The sequence below is a fragment of the Culex quinquefasciatus genome, chromosome 2, assembly GCF_015732765.1.
Source record: "Culex quinquefasciatus strain JHB chromosome 2, VPISU_Cqui_1.0_pri_paternal, whole genome shotgun sequence".
NCBI lineage: Eukaryota > Metazoa > Arthropoda > Insecta > Diptera > Culicidae > Culex > Culex quinquefasciatus.
In genome coordinates, this window is record NC_051862.1 from 52,587,041 (window position 1) to 52,607,787 (window position 20,747).

Genomic DNA, 20,747 nt, shown 5'->3' on the forward strand with positions numbered 1-20,747 from the left:
TAGTTTCTTTAGTTTCTTTAGTTTCTTTAGTTTCTTTAGTTTCTTTAGTTTCTTCAGTTTCTTTAGTTTCTTTAGTTTCTAGTTTCTTTGGTTTCTTTAGTTTCTCTTTAGTTTCTTTAGTTTCTCTAGTTTCTTTAGTTTCTTTAGTTTCTTTAGTTTCTTTAGTTTCTTTAGTTTCTTTAGTTTCTTTAGTTTCTTTAGTTTCTTTAGTTTCTTTGGTTTCTTTAGTTTCTCTAGTTTCTCTAGTTTCTGTAGTTTCTTTAGTTTCTTTAGTTTCTTTAGTTTCTTTAGTTTCTTTAGTTTCTGTAGTTTCTTTAGTTTCTTTAGTTTCTGTAGTTTCTTTAGTTTCTTTAGTTTCTTTAGTTTCTTTAGTTTCTTTAGTTTCTTTAGTTTCTTTAGTTTCTTTAGTTTCTTTAGTTTCTTTAGTTTCTTCAGTTTCTTCAGTTTCTTTAGTTTCTTTAGTTTCTTTAGTTTCTTTAGTTTCTTTAGTTTCTTTAGTTTCTTTAGTTTCTTTAGTTTCTTTAGTTTCTTTAGTTTCTTTAGTTTCTTTAGTTTCTTTAGTTTCTTCAGTTTCTTTAGTTTCTTTAGTTTCTCTAGTTTCTTTGGTTTCTTTAGTTTCTCTAGTTTCTGTAGTTTCTGTAGTTTCTTTAGTTTCTTTAGTTTCTGTAGTTTCTTTAGTTTCTTTAGTTTCTCTAGTTTCTTTAGTTTCTTTAGTTTCTTCAGTTTCTTTAGTTTCTTTAGTTTCTTTTTTTTTTTGTATTTTAAGTTAATACAACTAGAGCAACCTAGAAGGCGTATGGCTTTCGGTATGGTTTTTGAAGGAATCAAATCAACAATTCGATATAAATAATAATATTGATTCGTCTCTATAAGCCTACTCACTGGTTCACTAGCAGCAAAAGCACCACCAAAATTGCAATCACCAACCTCCCTTCTTCAGGAGATCCCTTCCGTGGCCACCTTCTCCCCTTTCACCTCCTTTTCGCTCACTTTCCGCCTCACGTACACCATCTCGACGGCCCACATAGCCAACGTGACCATGGTGAACACGTTAATAAAGAGGATACTTTTCGAGTAACTTCCGGACAGATCCCGGATGAGGCCCACCAGCGGTCCGATCGTCATCAGGATGATCCCGTTGGTCATCATCTGGATGCTGGAAGCGGCCGGGAGTCGCTTGATCGGGATGTAGCTCGGGATAACGAGTCCCATGTACACCGTCCGGACGCCCTTGGCCACGCCGAGGAAGAACGCCACGACGAGCATTTCGGTGTAGTTGCGGGCGAGCAGGATGCTGAACCGGGTCACGATCAGCATGGTGAGCGCGATCATGTACATGACGCGTGGCTTCAGCTTGAGGAAATCGCCAACGAAGGGGGAAATGAATCGGAACAGCAGGTCGGTCATGGCTAGCGTCGACATGACCGAGGCGATCTGTTCCGTTTGGTAGCCCAAGTCGTTCAGGATGAAGGGTGTTAGGAGCGAGAAGTTGATCTCGGCAAACACGGCGATTGACATGCCCAGCATCATGTTAACGTAGATTTTGTCTTTGAGCAGGGTCAGATCGAAGATCGAGACCAGCTTCTGGAGGAAGGTTTGCTTACTGCTACTGGGAGGTACTTTTTTGGCACTGTCGACCTGGCTGAGGTCAAACGTGGTCGTCTTTGGCGAGGTAGGTCGAACTGCGTCCGGTGAGTTCCGGATAATCGACGGAAGACGCGATTGATCGTCGCTGACAACCTTTGACTGTGGAATCGTCTGCAGCTGAATCGGCATCGAGCGGGTTCCTCGCTCGTCAAATATCCGCACCGAGCTGGCGAGGTGAACCGAGTCTTCACTCTCGAACCACCGTTTCCCAGTGGTCGGCGGCGAAGTTGTTGCACTGAGCGTCCTTACCCTCTTCTTGGGCGCTTCACCCGCAGCGACGTCCATTGTGTTGCGGCGATCTTTTTCCGCTTCACCAAAAAGCGCTAATGAACTCTCCAAGTTGACACTCTCGACCGACCCGGACTGGAACCACCGTTTTGACTCCGGATGCTGCTGCTTTCCCAGTGGTGAAGATTCCAACGCCTTCTGGGAGTACGTTTTGTAGGTCAGCATCTCGGCCATCGAGGGTCGACGCTGGGCGACAGTCAGCATTTCACTTTTAGCACGTGCCAGCTGAAGCAGTGTGGGAGGAATGACCTGCAGCGAGTCCCGGTGGCGGGGCTGGGTCGTCTGCTCGAAGCCGTAGATGCTCTGCGCGTCGATGTTGTAATTGTCCATAAAGTTTTGCCGCTCGAGATAGTCGTCCTCGTTGTCCGAGTCCAGCTCCCAACGACTCTCAGCTTTGGGGTTGAGAGCTGAAAGAGGATGGAATCTTAGACTTCATCTTCGTTCAAAATTACGTTGTATCACTCACCATCAACCACAGAGTACGCCTCCTCCAGTGCTGACTTCTCCATCGGAATCTGCACCGGCTTAGCGATCATCGGAGGCGTCACCGGTTTGGCCGGCGACTTTGACGGCTCGACCGCCGGTACCATGTGCCGTTTGACCGGTTGCAGTAGGAGGGCGGCCACCATAATGTGCGTGGCCAGCGCTCCGATGATGAGCAAACAGTTGCGCGAGCCGTACCGCGAGACCAACAGGGACACCAGCTGGGGCAGCAAGATTGGCCCCAGACCCGTGATGGTCATCGCGATGCCGGCCGCCTTGTTCCGCCGGGCCACAAAGTATGTGTTGAGGGCCAGCGAAAAGGACGAGTTGCAGAAGCCCATTCCGAGAGCTGGAAGAGAAAGGTTCTTTTTTATTGTTTCAGAACTAAAAAAAAATACTTAAATTCAACTCACAGGCAATAATACTGTACGTGATGATGAAGTGGGTGAACGTCTCGGCACTGGACGTGAGCATAAGTCCCAGCGAGAACATGGTTCCGCCGAGGAAGGCCACCCGCCGGAAGCCGTAGCTGCGCAGCAGGGGTCCGTTAAAGAGACCGAACGTCATGCCGACGGCCGAGGCCAGGTTGATGATGAGCGAAGCGTCCGTGGCGGAGATGTTGATCTGCTGGAAGGTGTCCTTGAAGATGAGGCCAAAGCTTTGCAGCACCGGGATGATCATGATCTGCGGAAAGAGCATAAAAATGGTTGCATTTGTTCAGAATGAATAATTTTAAACATATTTTAAAAAAGTATCCAAAAAATCGATGGATTCATATTGACATCCATCAAATTTCTTATGTTTTTTTTTTATTATTTTCCCTGATTTTTTTTTCCAAATTTGATGCTATTTTAGAGCAGTTCTCTCAGATTTCGGTCATTCGACTCCGACTGAAACTTGTTTGGTATGCCCAAAGAAGCCATTTTGCATCATTAGTTTGTCCATATAATTTTCCATACAAATTTGGCAGCTGTACATACAAAAATGGTGTATGAAAATTCAAAAATCTGTATCTTTTGACGGAATTTTTTGATCGATTTGGTATCTTCGGCATAGTTGTAGGTATGGATATGGGACTACACTAAAAAAAAATGATACACGGTAAAAAAAATGGTGATTTTTTATTTAACTTTTTGTCACTAAAACTTGATTTAAGGAGTATTTTTTAAAAAAAAGGTCCAATAAACCAAATTTTTAGTTTCTGCTTTTTGGGTGTTTTTGAAACCGGGGTATCAAAAAACACCCAAAAAGCAAAAACTGAAAGTTTGGTTTATTGGACCTTTTCAAAAAAAAAACTCCAGATTAGCAAAAAAAACACTATTTTTATGTCTATTTTTATGTTTTGCCTTTCTTACTAAAGAAAGGTATAGGTTTTACTTTAAGCCAGGACGTCATTTCCAGCTTCGTAAATATGTCGATTCAGCATGAATTTTAAACCGAAAAATCGCTAAAAAATCACACTGCATCGATTTTCGACGCTCTATCGATTCACCTTGATAGAACTCGTCTATCTCGAACCCTCGAATTTTGAGAAAATAAATTCCGTGGAGGTCGAGTGATGTTCGTATGTGGTAAAATTTTGCAAAATTTTGTGTCGCGCCGTTCTCAGCTCCCATAAATCCGATTTCGATTTTCCTAAATGCAGATGAAAGCTAGTGTGCTGAACCTGGGCGAGTTGCCGCGCAAATTTCGAATTATCCATCTGTTTTCGGATGCGGCCAGACTTTTCCAGAAAATACACAGTGTCCAAGTGAAAATATGGTCCAATTTTTTCATTTTCATATCTTTTATTTATCTCAAAAATTGCATTTTTCGAGCTTTACAACCTCCCAAATTTTCATCCAGATTCATAATATGGTTCTGGAGTTAGAGCCGTTTGATTGACCTACCATAAGAAACAAAATCCCTAAAAAAAAGGTAAAAGCCCACCTGGTGACCTTCGCCAACATTTTTCATTTCTGATTTTATTCGAAATTTCTTGCTACATTCATAGTACAGACCATGAGTGAGCATCTGAAACAAATTTGACATCGATCGGCAATCCCGATCAATTTTTAGAACGATTTACTTTTTGCCTTTCTTACTAAAGAAAGGTATAGGTTTTACTTTAAGCCAGGACGTCATTTCCAGCTTCGTAAATATGTCGATTCAGCATGAATTTTAAACCGAAAAATCGCTAAAAAATCACACTGCATCGATTTTCGACGCTTCGTCGCCAAGTTGTCAAGTTGAGCTTCGAATACTGGCGCAAGAATGCTGGCGCATATAGTTTGGCTCGACTTATACTCGTTTGTAGTTGCTTGTCTTCCGATGTTCCTACAACATGTAAGACATCGTAGCTTTTCGGTTTCTTTTTCCCAGTCCGTTTTTGCATAACTGTCCAATGTTTATGCAAAAACTTTTTTGACATAGGACATTCATCCGGGTACAATCAATTTGTTTCCCGTGTGCTCCTAAAATCGCCTTTAAGTAGGCTTCATTTGTCGTGTCGTTTTATTAAACAGAGTTCATTGATTCCAATAGGAGCTTTCGAAGCTTCTAAGCTTTATATCGTTTTCAAAGTTTTCAATGCTCGCGACGCCAATGGCTATCTACCTAAGGTATTGCGATTGAGTGTGTAGTGGTGCGGTTGTAAAAATATCTATCTCTGACTCTCTCACTTTCGTAGACGCTGAATGGCAAGCTTCCCACTGTGCGGTTAACTCGGTTTTGCTTTGCGCCTGCTTTGTTCGGTTTTTGGGCTCGTACCAAAACTAGAAAACCAAAACCGCGGTGTGTGTCGTCACTTGCGCATTGGAAGCTAAGAATTTGTACGATTAAAAATATTCGATAGGTGAAAATTGTGTTTTCAATTTCTTTTAGAAAACACATCATTAATAATACCTTGCTTTAATCATAAGATTTTTTGTATCAAGTCGATGTTGTGAATTGAGAGAAGTTATATTCTTTAGTAAGAAAGGCTCTATCTCACCCCTGGTGGGATTAAATCGGGTTTTTTTTTCAATTTTGATATGTTTAAGAGGACATCAAAAGCCAACTTTTCAGAAATTTCCAGGTTGTGCAAAAAAACTTTGACCGAGTTATGAATGTTTGAATCAATACAAATATTTTTAAAAAATCGAAATATTGGTCGCACAAATTTTTTAACTTCATTTTTCGATGTAAAATCAAATTTGCAATCAAAAAGTACTTCAGTGAAATTTTGATAAAGTGCACCGTTTTCAAGTTATAGCCATATTTAAGTGACTTTTTTGAAAATAGTCGCAGTTTTTCATTTTTTTAAATCAGTGCACATGTTTGCCCACTTTTGAAAAAAATATTTTTGAAAAGCTGAGAAAATTTTCTATATTTTGCTTTCATGAACTTTGTTGATACGACCCTTAGTTGCTGAGATATAGCCATGCAAATGTTTAAAAACATAAAAATTGATGTTTTCCAAGTCTCGCCCAAACAACCCACCATTTTATAACGTCGATACCTCAGCAACTAATGGTCCGATTTACAATGTTAAAATATAAAACAAATATGAAATTTTCCGACCTTTTCAAAAAAAATAAAAAAAAATCAAACCAAGACTAACATTTTAAAAGGGCGTAATATTGAATATTTGGCCCATTTAAAATGCTAGTCTTAATTGTAAAATTTTGAAAATATTTTTTTCGAAAAAATCGGAAAATTTCACGAATGTTTTATATTTTAACATTGTAAATCGGACCATTAGTTGCTGAGATATCGACGTTATAAAATGGTGGGTTGTTTGGGCGAGACTTGGAAAACATCAATTTTTATGTTTTTAAACATTTGCATGGCTATATCTCAGCAACTAAGGGTCGTATCAACAAAGTTCATAAAAGCAAAATATAGAAAATTTTCTCAGCTTTTCAAAAATATTTTTTTCAGAAGTGGGCGAACATGTGCACTAATTTAAAAAAATGAAAAACTGCGACTATTTTCAAAAAAGTTACCAAAAACTGGCCTTAACTTGAAAACGGTGCACTTTATCAAAATTTTACTTTTTTTGATTGAAAATTTGATTTTACATCGAAAAATGAAGTTGAAATTTTTTTTGCGATCAATATTTCGATTTGTTTATTTTTTATAAACAGTATTGATTAAAAAATTCATAACTCGCTCAAAGATTTTTTGCACAACTAGAAAATTTAATTTCTGAAAAGTTGGCGATTCGTGGTCGTGTTCACGTCGAATTCTGTGGAAGGTGCGAAATCGCGTGATTAGATTCTTGTGTCTCTGTTATTTTATTTGTGTTTCCATCTGGAGTATTGGTTTTTAAATTATTGTTTAATTTTTACAGCTTCCTGGAATTATTTTAAATTAAATGTCTACATATAAATTTATCTACTCACTATATGATTTATTTAAATGTCCTTATTATTCCTTGTCCTATTCCTTTCCTGTAACATACCAAATTGCTTAAATTAACGAAAATTTCTAAAACAGCATGGGAACCATCAGGAGCATTTATATTTTAAATTACTGCAATTTTTTACAGCTTCCTGAAATCATCTTAATTATGTTTATTATATTTATCATACTTATTATATTTATTCTATTTACTATATTTATTATATTTATTATTTATTATTATAACAATACTATATGCTTATTAGACAATACACTACAGACTCACATTTCACTTACAAACATCCACCTCCCATGTTCGCATAAATGTCCCATATGCAAAAACAGCAAGCTGAGATAAACGCATTAGAAGTTTGTCTCACACATAAGGCTACGTGTTATCTTTTCGCGAAAAAACTGTATTTCCTCCTGATTTCTAGAAAAAGTAAGTACTGGAAAGTTATAGAGCAATTCCAGCTCAAATCAGGAATTTTTCTGGTACTTTTGTACCCGACCCTCTCTGAGTCGTGTGGTGTTCGTGGGTGAGATCAGTAGGCAAATCGAAGCGCGAGAATCCGCGAGAAAGTGCTAGAAGATTCTTGATTTTATTGATAGAAGGCTTCGCGTCGTCATGTATATATTGTCTTTCTGTTGTTGAGCCGGTTATTCGCGGTCCGGACTGGGTAAATTCCTGGTGAAGTTTGTTACAAAGCAGTCGTGCGCGAAGAATTTCATGAAATCGATTGAAACAGTTCAACATTTTGTTTTGAAAGCCCTTCTCTTAGCTACGTGGCTCGGAAGGCACGCCGACGGTAAGAAGTAAAAAAAGTACGGGATTGAGTATATAATTAAGTCCTTCTCATAGCGTCGAAACTCGGAAGGCAACTATTATGTTTCACTTTCTGGTCATATCATCTACCAATAATGAATCCGGATCTATTTTAAATTGTACGTCACCGAATAATGCGTTGATTCAAATTTCATTTCGTTTTGAAAGCCCATCCCAAAGCATCGTTGCTCGGATGGCACAACGGCGGTAAGAAGTAAAAATATACGCGATAATAAGTCCTTATCATAGCGTCGTAGCTCCGAAGGCAACGATTATGTTTCACTTTCTGGTCATATCATCTACCAAGATGAATCCTGACCTTCCCTTTCCTTCCCCTACTAACACAATTCCCCCACTTCCCGTGATGCTTGAAGGAGATGCTGTGGATTCAACGGTCTCATGCGGTGTCAACAGGTATAGAGCGACAAACTCTGTGTCTGATGAGTCTGCAACTTCAACTATCGGACTAACATTCCTACCTTTGTTGAACTGCATCTCCTTGGGGGGGCGCCGGTATTGACATAAAGCAGAGATCTTCAGGGGTGAGGATGATTAGCTCCCACTACTCATCTGTTGGTTCATTGTGTAACTTCAGCTGATCCGTCAATAACGGAGTAGCAGCTCATTGGCAGTCAACCATGCTCATGCTCATGCTTTTGTACCCGACCCTCTCCGATTTCAATGAAACTTTTTAGACATGTTATCCTAGGCCTATATAAGCCATTTTTGTGTATATGGAGCCAATAGTACTCGAAAATAACATTTGAGAAGGGCGTAAGGTATTTAAATATTTTTGTATTTTGTAATTTAAAAATTACTGTATCTCGAAGCCGTTGCATCGTATCAAAAGACAAACTTGTAGGAAATTGAACGGGCTTTCTGAAAAAAATACACTGAAACAAAAATACAAGCCACATCTATGAGATTTTTAGATTTTTAAGTCTAAAACTTAAATTTAAAGGTGATGTCACGATTTTTTTTTCGTTCAAAATTTTTGAGGAAATAGCCTAAAATACAACCAAAAGACTGACGAAAAATGCAGGATGGTATGTCTCTCCCAAAAAAATTAAAAAAATCATTTACTAAAACTGTTTTTTTTTTTTGAAAAGTGGTCTAAACGTCAAAATTTTTAAAAACCAGTAGTTGGAATCGATTTTCCAGACAATTTTACATAAAGTCTTCATATTGACCATTGTCCTATGTCCAATCCTTGGGAAGATACAGCGGTTTTAAAAATAAAAATGATGAAAAACGGGTTTTTTGGTGGTTTTTGGCAATTTTCATATGACAGACTTGGTTTTTCAGTCTCGTAAATATTTTTACTGGTTTAGAATATTTGTTTCAGTGTGGTAGAAACCAGGATAGTAAATTTGATTACGTTAATATAAAAACGGCCACTTTCGCACCGAGTCCGATGACGATGTTTTCACAAAAATGGGTGGCACCTTTTTTTTTCCTTGGATGGCCCACCTCTTACCCATACACAATTTTTGTAGCATGGAAGGTTTACGAGCAGATATCTTTCGATAATTCGTCGTTCGTGTTTTGAGAGTGTCCTGTAATCTTGACTCTACTTCCGTGTATGCCCATCCATTTCTCTCGTGTCCTATCTCAAGGCGCTCTAACAAATCCAGTGTCGAGTCATTTTATCAATCAGATTGCAGTATTTTTATCCATTTAGGGTATTGGAACCATTTGCTATTCCACCTTTTCCCGTCGTTCAAATTCTTCCTTTTCGCTCACGTCCACAGGGAGGGTAGCAAACTGGTTTCCAGACGAATTTTGAGCGTCCTTGCTCAACTGCCTGGCTTTGCAGGTAGCGCTTCGGCATTCTTTAGCTTCTTCAAATCTGCCGATCCTGCTGGTGAGGACCGCCTCTTTTTCTTGCCGTGAGGCATTTTTTGCACTTTTTAGCACTTATTTGGTGTTGGAGGGACGCACGTCTGACTCGCTGCTCTGTTAAGCACAGACTCCAGAAAAGCACTTTGTTCTAGAAATCAGGAGGAAATGCAGTTTTTTGCGAAAACTTAACACGTAGTGTGGGACCAACCTCAAGTGCGTTTATCTCAGCTTGCTGTTTTTGCGTATGGGACATTTATGCAAACAGCGGCAGTTTATGTTTATGCAAATAAAATTGTGCATCGTCATCGGCATGTTCAAATAAAACCATTTATGTTACTCGCGAGATTACCCTTTCCAACGTTGTACTTTCAGTCACTCAAGTTAGATTTATGGCACACCTGACACGCGGCCAAACAAGAAAAAGATCACACGTTAGTGTGTTTGTCTTTTCTGTCTGTGGAAAATCTCATGCTCTTATCAGTCAACCAGGTGCTGCCCAACAACCTGCCGTTGACGTCGGTTTGGGAATTCAAATCATCTGTAGGGTAGATGTACTTATAGTTGATCTACTCTCAACATAAACAAATGGTTCAAAGACGTTAAAATATCAGTCTGAAAATGATATGATTGTGATTGTCTAGATTGAAAAAAATGACCATGTTAAGTGAAATATTTAGTTATTAATTCTTCTTCGTAAACATGTGTTCAACTCTGTTATAAATAGTCGAAAGGAGTCGGCACGGGTTTTCCCGCTAAAACCACCTGTCACTATCATTGCCCCTTTTCGTTATCAGTAGCAAACACGACCCTGAATGGGTTTAGGATATTGCCTTGCGCGCGGAATGATTTGTTTGCTGTTTAAATTTGATGGTCAAATATTTACGGAAGTTTCTGAAAAAAGTTAGGCCTTCGCAAAAAGCTTGAATTTAAAAAAAAACCTATTTTATGTATCATCTAATAAACAAAATATTTGGTTGATTGGGTAGTAAACAAAAGGTAGAAGTGGAACCTTAGATACTCAAAAGTGTATTTTATAGCAGAGTTTAAAAATTGCTTGCGATAGAATTTCGCACTGTCAAATCAAACACAATAAAGGGCTATTTTGTCCAAATCATTTATCTCAAACTCGTGTCAATGACGCGCACAATTCAGATGATTAAACCACCTAAACATGGAAGAGCTAGACCTTATCTATACGACTTCTACTCACGTTGGCCAACCCGTACGCAAACACCACCATCCATCCCCAGCCTCCGTCCGGGGGTCGCAGCTGGGCCGCCGCCGTAGCCGGTTCCGACGCTACCATCTTCTAGGTCCTCCTGGCCGCAGTCACGTAGGCACTACTGTTTTCTACGGCGCTACTTGACACACGCCTCAAGAAGTCACACAACAGCTGATAATATCTCCTTTCCGCGTCGTACATCCATTCCAGGGCACATCCCACAATCACTGCTGCATCACAAGCTCAACGACGTCTCTCAGTCCAAACGCAATTTTATCAGGTGTTATCAGTTTAGTTCCACCAACACCACTTCGGACCAATATATGTGTTTAATACGGAGCTCGTCCAAATTCTACAGCTCAACCAGCTGGCACTGCACTGGATTGATATTCCCCGATTATGTAAACTAGGCGCACTTGACGCGGTTTAAATTGTGTGTCCCTTTTTTTCGATTCTGGAAATGGGGTCAACCAACCGTAGCTGTGACTAAACCGTGACTAAGTGGCTCTTCAGCAGAATCTCGCTGAACAATGCACAGAGTAGTGCATGCTGGCCTCAGCATAAAATTTCATAAACCCAAATTAACATATTTCACACAAACAAAGAGCCTAAACGCGAACAAAAAAACCCTCCAAAACACACAAATTGTCAACCGACCGGCCCCTTAGTCTAAGCTGAACTGAGCGGCGCGCGCATGCTCTCTTGCTGTGAATCGAATTTCGCTTAGTGCAACCAAAATCACGCGCGCACAATCTGCTGAACCCCTGGAAGACAGGCAAGAGAGAAGAGAGGCGCTGGCGAACGTCGAATGGGAAGTGATGCGGTTAGAGGGAGTGCTGTTTCCACGCGATTCTGTGAATGAAAAAAAAAAGAAATAAATTAGATTCTATAGCGACAAGTTATGTTAAGGGATATTGAAGCCGTTGCAAATATGTTTATGCCCCCCCCCCCCCCCCCCCCTTCAAAATTGGTCTGAAAAACAAGGAACAAAAAATGTTGCATTGATAATCTTATTTAGCATGTTTGGGCTTGTTTAAAAATGCTTTAAATTTTGATGAAATTAAATAAAAAATATTTTTCGCAAAAAAAAAATTTTTTTGTCAATACTTTGATATTTTGGAAACTGATGATGGCTGTATCATGCATTTGGAAAAAAAAATCATTAAAATGTTGAAACCACGGCTCGTAACAATTTTTAAACATTTTTATTTTTTTTGGTCAGATTCGAGGGATATGTACTTCAAAAACTAACTTAATCCACCTATGTGGTTGAAGCCTTCCTCACTTATTACCAACAATGGCTGATATGAAATTTCATCTCTTTCAGATACAAAAATTTCATCTCTTTTTTAGATCCGGAGTAAAAAAGTACATCAATATCACATAAGTGTACATATCTCAAGGCAGGGTTGCCAGATCTCCAATGTTTTGAACTCGTTGGAAAGGTCTTTTGATAACCTTACCAACAATGGGTCGGATGGTGGTTTCGGACATAGTTTACATACATTTAAGTGAGATCCGGCTTCCAAAAAGTACATCAATATCGCTTAAGTAGCCATATCTCGAGACAGGGTTGCCAGATCTTCAATGTTTTAGGCTCGTTGGAAAGGTCTTTTGATAAACTAACCAACGATGGGTCGGATGGTGGATCCGGATATAGTTTACATACATTTAATTGTGATCCGGCTTCCAAAAAGTACATCAATATCACTTAAGTGGCCATATCTCGAGACAGGGTTGCCAGATCTCTAATGTTTTGGACTCGTTGGAAAGGTCTTTTGATAACCTAACCAACGATGGGTCGGATGGTGGACCCGGAAATAGTTTACATACATTTAAGTGAGATCCGGGTATATGTGAAAACACAATTTTATACATAACTTTTGAACTACTTATCAAAACTTCAATCTGTATAAAACTCAATCTATAGGACCCTAAACCAAGTCGAATGCAACAGGTTTGGGTCAAATCGGTTCAGCCAGTGCCGAGAAACATGAGCTAGTTTGTTGGTCACATACATACATACACACACACATACACACACACACACATACACACAGACATTTGTTCAGTTTTCGATTCTGAGTCGATATGTATACATGAAGGTGGGTCTACGACGTTTTGATTCAAAGTTCATTTTTAGAGCAGGATTATAGCCTTACCTCAGTGAGGAAGGCAAAAATGTTTGCAACGGTTCGTTTGTAAGCTATGAAGTACAATTTTAATGTTTTTTTTTTTTTTTTGAGTGAGCAAAAACCTAGAGCAGCCATATTTTATTCAGAACATAAAATGATCAAGAATTCGAGACCCATTTTTCGATATCTTGTGACAGTTAAAACCCTCAAACCAGGGGTGCCCAACCTTTCTTTCTTCTTCTTTCTCCCAGATCTTATTTTTCTGAAGCAGTGGTGGGCCGGTACTAATATTTGAAAAGAGTTGAAAAAGTAAACAAACTTTTCTAAATTGTTTTATGATTGGTTTCTTAAATAAATAAAAAAAATCTGGTGTTGCAAATAAGATTCATAAATCTTGATTTAAAGAATGAAAAACAAAGATAACTTTCAAAAAAGTAAAAAAAAACTATACAGCCATTCCCCACGAAAACAGCATGGTTCGAAAAAAAAGTTCTCTGATCGGGCTCAAAATTTTTCTGGGAGTTCCTTGGCCGAAATAACTCGACCCGTATTTTTTCGTTTGGCCATTAGGGTGACCTACGCCGTGTTAGGGTGGTCCAAAAAATTGAAAATTTCGTCGATTTTCTCAAAAACCACTTTTTTCAAAAAATCGTATCTCCGCGCCATTTCATCAGATTTTAGCTGTTTTAGACGCAAAAGAAAGGTGATTAGTTTGGCTATTTAAGAAAAATAGTAAGAAGTTTCAAAAATCTAGCTTAACATTTGAAAAGGTCGTATGAAAACTTAAAATGCTGTTTTGAAGGTCTCGGGACCAAAAAGCTTGTGTCTGAAAATATTATTATCGGATTCCTCGGAAAATTTCACATAACATATCAAAAAATGGTGAAGTAATGTTTTCGATACTCTGAGATACGATACTAAGTTCTTCGACGCGCCAGGCGCAAAAATGGGAAAATGACGAAAAAGGGAAAAAATCGACTTTTTTCACTAAAACTGCGATAACTTGAAAATTTCAACGATGACCTATACATGTAAGGGTACCAAAAGTTGCGTATTTCAATTCGTTTTGAGGCATTTAATAAATATTTTTTAAATATTCGCAGCGATCTATTTTCAGTATTTATCTTTGTTTTTTAAAGATTTTTTTCAAAAAAAAACTATGTCACTGAAAAGTTTTTCTGGGAAAATACATTAGTTTTTGATTACCTATTTATTTAAAAAATAGAAAACTGTAAAAAAAACTTCAATGTGAAAGAAATTTAAATTTAGTGTCTTTTAGTACAACAACAACCCAAGTTTTTTCATCAATTTCACAACTCTACGAAATTGTTAATTTTGTTTTCTTGCACCATTTTTCAGTTTAAAAATATCAATATAGAAATTATAAGAATTAAATTGAAACATGAAGAATGTTGTTATAATATGTTAAAATTTGATCTCAAGCCTTTTGTTTTTAATTCAGACAATCAATTTACATATTGAATAATTCATGAACAAAGGGCCGGTCATAGAACTATTTTGAAAAGCCGTCGCGGGCCGTATGAAATGGCTTCACGGACCGGACGTTGGGCAGGCCTGCCCTAAACTAAATTGTGTGCTTTTAAAAGTGTTTTTTCGAAAAAATTCTGCGAATTTTACTATGGAAAAATTCGGCAAGTCTAATTTTTGGCACCATGAAAGAAGGGCTCTTTCCCGACATTCTTCCAGATCCACCGAAATATTTCGTCGGAGAGTCTAGAGCAGGGGTGACCAAAGTATGACCCGCGGGCCAAGCGTGGCCCGCGAGGTGATTTTTTGTGGCCCTCGGACCCATTTTGAATGATCATGTAAATTGGCCCTTTGATCATTTGTATAATGATTTATTTATATTTTTTTTAACCTTCCCTTGGTATTAAAAAAAAATCACACATAAGGTATTGGGGTCCTTTTCGACCCCAAACTTAAAAAAATGGTCAAAAATCCAGTTTTTGACCGATTCCGGTTCTTTTGGTCACAAATGAAAGCTTAAAACGCTTTTCGAAACCGACCTGACGGATTTGGTCACTGTGGCCACCGGGAATCGGCTACAACCGAAAAATGGCCTTTTTGAGACCCCAACTTTGACGACCTGTATCTCCGGCAAATGTCAACCAATCAGGATGCTCTGGGTTGCATTAGACAGGTATTGACCTGTACTTTGACCACAAATATTAATATCAGGGCCAGGTGACCTACCGGTTCCGGAAATCCGGAACATCCGAAAGTTCATGTTTTACTGTTATTCACATATATGTGATACCAATACTCATGATAGTTGAAATTGATCCATAAAACTAACTAAAAACACAATACACGATTGCCAGAACCACTCTGGAGTGTTAGTGGCCACTTTCGGGTAACCTGGAACCGGTTCCCGGGTGCCCGATGAACGGCCAACTTGACTTTTTGGTGAAACCCATCATGTTGCATATCAAACTTCATGAAATTGAAAGATATGTCCATTTTTGTAATACCGTTGTTCCCTGATCCATTCTGGCCATTCTGGAACTGGTTCCCGGTGGCCCCTTTGGGACATTCCGGAATATGAGAGAAACCCTATCATCCGACATATCAAACTTCATGAAATTGAAAGATATGTCAATACGGTCATGCCGTTGCTCGCTGATCTATTCTGGCCAATCTGGAACCGGTTCCCGGTGGCCCCTTGGGACACTTCCGGAATATGAGAGAAACCCTATCATCCGACATATCAAACTTCATGAAATTGAAAGATATGTCAATCTACGGTCATGCCGTTGTTCCCTGATCCATTCTGACCATTCTGGAACTGGTTCCCGGTGGCCCCTTGGGGACATTCCCGGAATATGAGAGAAATCCTATTATCCGACATATCAAACTTTATGACATTGATAGATATGTCAAGTTACGGTCATGCCGTTGTTCGCTGACCCATTCTGGCCATTCTGGAACTGGTTACCGGTAGCCCCTTGGGGACACTCTCGGAATATGAGAGAAACCCCATCATCCGACATATATAACACTGCATGAAATTGAAAAATGTGTCAATAAACGGTCATGCCAGTTTTCGCTTATGCATTCTGGCAATTCTGGAACAGGTTCCGGTGCCCTTGGTGACACTTCCGGAAAATGAGAGAAACCCTACTATCCGACGAATCAAACTTCATGAAATTTATGGATATGTCAACCAAAGGTCAGCGAACAATTGCATGACCGTAGGTTGACGTAGTTTTCAATTTCATGAAGTTTGATATGTCTGATGGTAGGGTTACTTTCATATTCCAGAAGTGTCCCCAAGGGGTCACTGGTAACCGGTTCCAAATTGGCCAGGATGGGTCAGCTAACAATAGCATAACCGTAGATTGACATATCTTTCAATTTCATGAAGCTTGATATGTCGGATGATAGGGTTTCTCTCATATTCCGGGAATGTCCCCAAGGGGCCACAGAGAACCAGTTCTAGAATTGCCAGAATGGATAAGCGATCAATGGCATGACCGTAGATTGACATATCTTTTATTTTCATGAAGTTTGATATGTCGGATGATAGGGTTTGTCTCATATTCTGGAAGTGTCCCCAAGGGGCCACCGGTAACCGGTTCCATGATGGCCGAATGGGCGGTGATCATCGGCATGACCGTAGATTGACATACCTTTCAATTTTATGAAGTTTGATATGTCGGATGATAGGGTTTCTCTCATATTCCGGGAATGTCCTCAAGGGGCCACCGGGAACCAGTTCCAGAATGGCCAGAATGGATCAGGGAACAACGGCATGACCGTAGATTGACATATCTTTCAATTTCATGAAGTTTGATATGTCGGATGATAGGGTTTCTCTCATATTCCGGGAATGTCCCCAAGGGGCCACCGGGAACCAGTTCCAGAATGGCCAGAATGGATCAGGGAACAACGGCATGACCGTAGATTGACATATCTTTCAATTTCATGAAGTTTGATATGTCGGATGATAGGGTTTCTCTCATATTCCGGAAGTGTCCTCGAGGGGCCACCGGTAACCGGCTCCAGATTGGCCAGAATGGGTCAGTGAACAACGGCATGACCGTAGATTGACATACCTTTCAATTCCATGAAGTTTGATATGTCGGATGATAGGGTTTCTCTCATATTCCGGAAGTGTCCCCAAGGGGTCACCGGTAACCGGTTCCAGATTGGCCAGGATGGCTCAGCGAACAACGGTATTACCAAAGATGGACATATCTTTCAATTTCATGGAGTTTGATGTGCAACATGATGGGTTTTCACCAAAAAAGTCAAGTTGGCCGTTCATCGGGTACCCGGGAACCGGTTCCAGGTTACCCGGAAGTGGCCACCAACACTCCAGAGTGGTTCTGGCAATCGTGTATTGTGTTTTAGTTAGTTTTATGGATCAATTTCAACTATCATGAGAGTATTGGTATCACATATATGTGAAAAACAGTAAAACATGAACTTTTCGGATGTTCCGGATTTCCGGAACCGGTAGGTCACCTGGCCCTGATATTAATATTTGTGGTCAAAGTACAGGTCAATACCTGTCTAATGCAACCCAGAGCATCCTGATTGGTTGACATTTGCCGGAGATACAGGTCGTCAAAGTTGGGGGTTTCAAAAAGGCCATTTTTCGGTTGTAGCCGATTCCCGGTGGCCACAGTGACCAAATCCGGGTTTCCAGGTCGGTTTCGGAAAGGGGACGTTCTAAGCTTTCATTTGTGACCAAAAGAACCGGAATCGGTCAAAACTGGATTTTTGACATTTTTTAAAGTTTGGGGTCGAAAAGGACCCCAATACCTTTAAAGTAACTTTTTTTATGGACGCTCCCCTAGGGGTCGTCCAAGGTTTGTTTGTTTTGTGAAATGTGTATTTATACTATAAATTTAATGTCAGAAAATTTCAAGGCTTTAGCATGTATATAGCAAAAGTTATGGCAAATTTAATTTTCAAAAAGGCCGAAAAAGACCCCAATACCGTAGGAAGGTTAAATGAATGTTTATTCAAAACCATTTTATGCAATTTTTTTATTTTTGTTGATCCAAAACTAATGGTTTATCAATATTGTGAACTTTTTTATACGATACAAATATTATATTATAATTTTAATGTGAGTGAAAATATTTAGTGAAATTCAAGAAAACATTCATCAAACATTTCCGGAAATGATTTATGAAACGTTGAAATCTGACTTACTTTGTACTTAGAATCCTTTTTTTCCACCTTAGGATTCAAACTCATAAAAGTTGGATAACGAATAACGAAACGAATGCTTAGCTACGATCTGATTCAGGCAGACAAATTATTGTTAAAATCGAAGGAATGAGGCTGCTGTCTTTCAAAATGTTCGGCAATGCACCGCACTTTTTTTTTCGTTTATATTGAATGTTAATTGTTTATTTTTTGCTTTTATTTTGCGCTCACAAAAACTTTTATAAATATTTGCAGAGGACTAATAGTTGGACAGTAATTTTGCAATGATTTTTCATTTGTTACACTTAATTTAAAGATAAACACATTTTTATCAGATTTTATGTCACTATTTCCAATAGAATACATGCAATTTCCATAAATACACAAGCACATTCAACTTATTCCCATTTTTAACAGAACTATTAAAACAAAAAAACTGATTAAAATTGTAATTTTTTGTTTTGCATTATTTTCAAATAGCAAAAATTTTCAAAATATAACAGAGATTTAATGATCTTTAACTTATTGATGTAATTTTTAGTAATTTAAATTAAAATAGCGATTTTATTGTTATATAATATTATATTGTTTCTTTTATATAATACAATATTGTTTCTTTGCAGTTTGTGTTTTAAAATTGGATTTTGACTCATTCACTATTTTTGACAATTTTACACAAAAATTATTGAATATCTCAAACTAAACCAAACCATTGCCGAGAAACAGCTCTCAAAAAAAATCTCAGGGTTCCCAAAGTATATTTCTAAAAAATAATGTATTTTTGACCAAAATTTTTTTTAATAGCCGGTTTCATTAAAAAAACAGTTAAGAATTATAGTTAAGCTTGTTTTCGGACAAAAAAATAGAGTTCAAAAATCGATTTGCAATAAAGGCCGATCTTGGATTATTTCGCCATCAAAACTCATCCAAAATAACAGACCACCTATCACAAAGAGCAAACCACCATCATCATCATCAGCAGCAGCAGAGGCTATTCAGGTGACTCTGCTGATAAGAATCGACACACTGCGGCCCCGATGGTGGTGGCGGCGTGCGTGATAGGCATGTTTGTAAAATAGAGCCAGTTCAACGGATTAAATATGTGGCAGAAGTTTGTCAGCAAAATCTAAGCCGTAGAGTGTGCGGGGGAACTAATTTATTGCTTTTAGCTGCTGTTTGAACATCTTGGAAATAGGAATCCTGCTGTGAAAATACTACTTTTAAAACATTCAAAATATTAAAAAAATACAGAAAAACACAAAAAATACTGCAGAGTTCCAGACTAAGCCAATAAATACGAAAAAAGACAAAATTTTATCAAAGCAAAAACAACTGGGAAAGATTTGCTTCCTCAGACAGCAAAAAACCTTTGGAACTGTGAAGATTAACACGTAATGAATCACGCGGGCAAACGGAACCAGAGTTTATCAGACTTCCTTGAACTTTGTGTGTGACGCTTGAGGATGATTTGTTTTGACCGATTCGATAAAACTGATAAAACCGCACTCACGTGAGCCTTGCATTGATAGGCAATAGCAGAATATGAAAATTTCCCAAGCTGTATTTAAAAAAAAATGAAATATATTTATTGAAAAGATAAACATTAAGTTTGTTAATAAAATGTAACTTTTTAAACAAAATTTTTAGACAATTTAACAAACATATTCATTTCATTACACTCAAAGTTCAAGCTAATCTGTTGAAAGAAAACAACAATACATAAAATTGAATAGATACATATTTTCAGGAAATCTGGTAACCCTAACAATGTATTGTTGACAAACATTCATTCTGCCCATATAAAGGAATAAGTAGAGAAGCGATATCATTTCTGTAAAAACAACAAAAATTTCATCGCCAAGATTTAGTTTGAATATTTTCTAGATTTTACTTACCTGAGCAGCATTCACTTAATGCAAAACAACTTTCGTAGCCATTCATAATTTCTATTACGCAAAATATGGATGCTAATAATAGTAGCACAGCAAATATTTCTCAATTACGATGAAATTTAAAACAGAGTAGAAAAATCACAATGTATTCACTGGTTTAAGTATAAATCACAGTCACGTTAGTCTCGTTTCATTTATAAAATTGTCAAAAACAGTTCAGCGAGGCGGAAAAATGGCAAAAAAATATTCACACAGCAACAAGAACGGTCACAATAACACCGTTCATTCAACCACAGCTGCTCAATCCGACTCAATTTCATTCAAGCGCACTTTTGACAGCTGCCGCTGTGAGGTTTGACGTCCATACGAATGATACAGTTATGTTGCACGCCAGTGTGTTTGTGTTTAAATGGGGCGGTATTTTGCTGCATGCGCGCTTGTTCATTGAGGGAAGTCTCTGTCATTGGTGAAACGGTTTCGTGTCGCGCAACAGAAACTTTGGGTGAAATATTTCATCGTATTTCAGTGGACACTGAGGAAAATTATTTTTATTTTTCATTAAATATTTGGATGAGGATAACGTGCATATATGGGTAATTCTCTACCAACTCACACGAAATCGGGAAAAGTTGCCCCGACCCCTCTTCGATTTGCGTGAAACTTTGTCCTAAGGGGTAACTTTTGTCCCTGATCACGAATCCGAGGTCCGTTATTTTTGTGCGCCCAGCCTGAGTCAGCGAGGTGGCATGATTAGACGGCATGGCGTACTCAGAATTTCGACGTCATCGAAAAACACACCATTTTCCGTTACTCGACTGTAAAAATTTTGGAACATGTCATTTTAGGAAATTTTGTACTTTTCGAATCTA

At 38.5% G+C, this 20,747-nt stretch overlaps 1 protein-coding gene across 1 annotated transcript; it reads right to left on the bottom strand.

Annotated features, from left to right (window-relative positions):
• Positions 1-836: 836 nt before the first annotated feature.
• On the bottom strand, positions 837-20,220 carry LOC6035667. The gene is made up of 5 exons (XM_038255133.1): positions 19,882-20,220; positions 10,659-11,522; positions 2,832-3,102; positions 2,402-2,767; positions 837-2,342 (listed from the first exon to the last, which is right to left on the bottom strand). The coding sequence occupies exons 2-5, from the start codon at positions 10,752-10,754 to the stop codon at positions 937-939; spliced, it is 2,139 nt and encodes a 712-aa protein (XP_038111061.1). The 5' UTR covers positions 10,755-11,522; positions 19,882-20,220; the 3' UTR covers positions 837-936.
• Between the last annotated feature and the right edge of the window lie 527 nt (positions 20,221-20,747).

What these genes read in the sequence shown, in the direction of transcription:
- LOC6035667 (XM_038255133.1), bottom strand. Translation starts at nt 10,754, where the DNA reads ATGGTAGCGTCGGAACCGGCTACGGCGGCGGCCCAGCTGCGACCCCCG. An exon ending in TTGCGTACGGGTTGGCCAAC is followed by an intron (nt 3,103 to 10,658) that starts GTGAGTAGAAGT and finishes CTCTTTCCGCAG; the next exon opens with ATCATGATCATCCCGGTGCT. An exon ending in CACGTACAGTATTATTGCCT is followed by an intron (nt 2,768 to 2,831) that starts GTGAGTTGAATT and finishes TTTCTCTTCCAG; the next exon opens with CTCTCGGAATGGGCTTCTGC.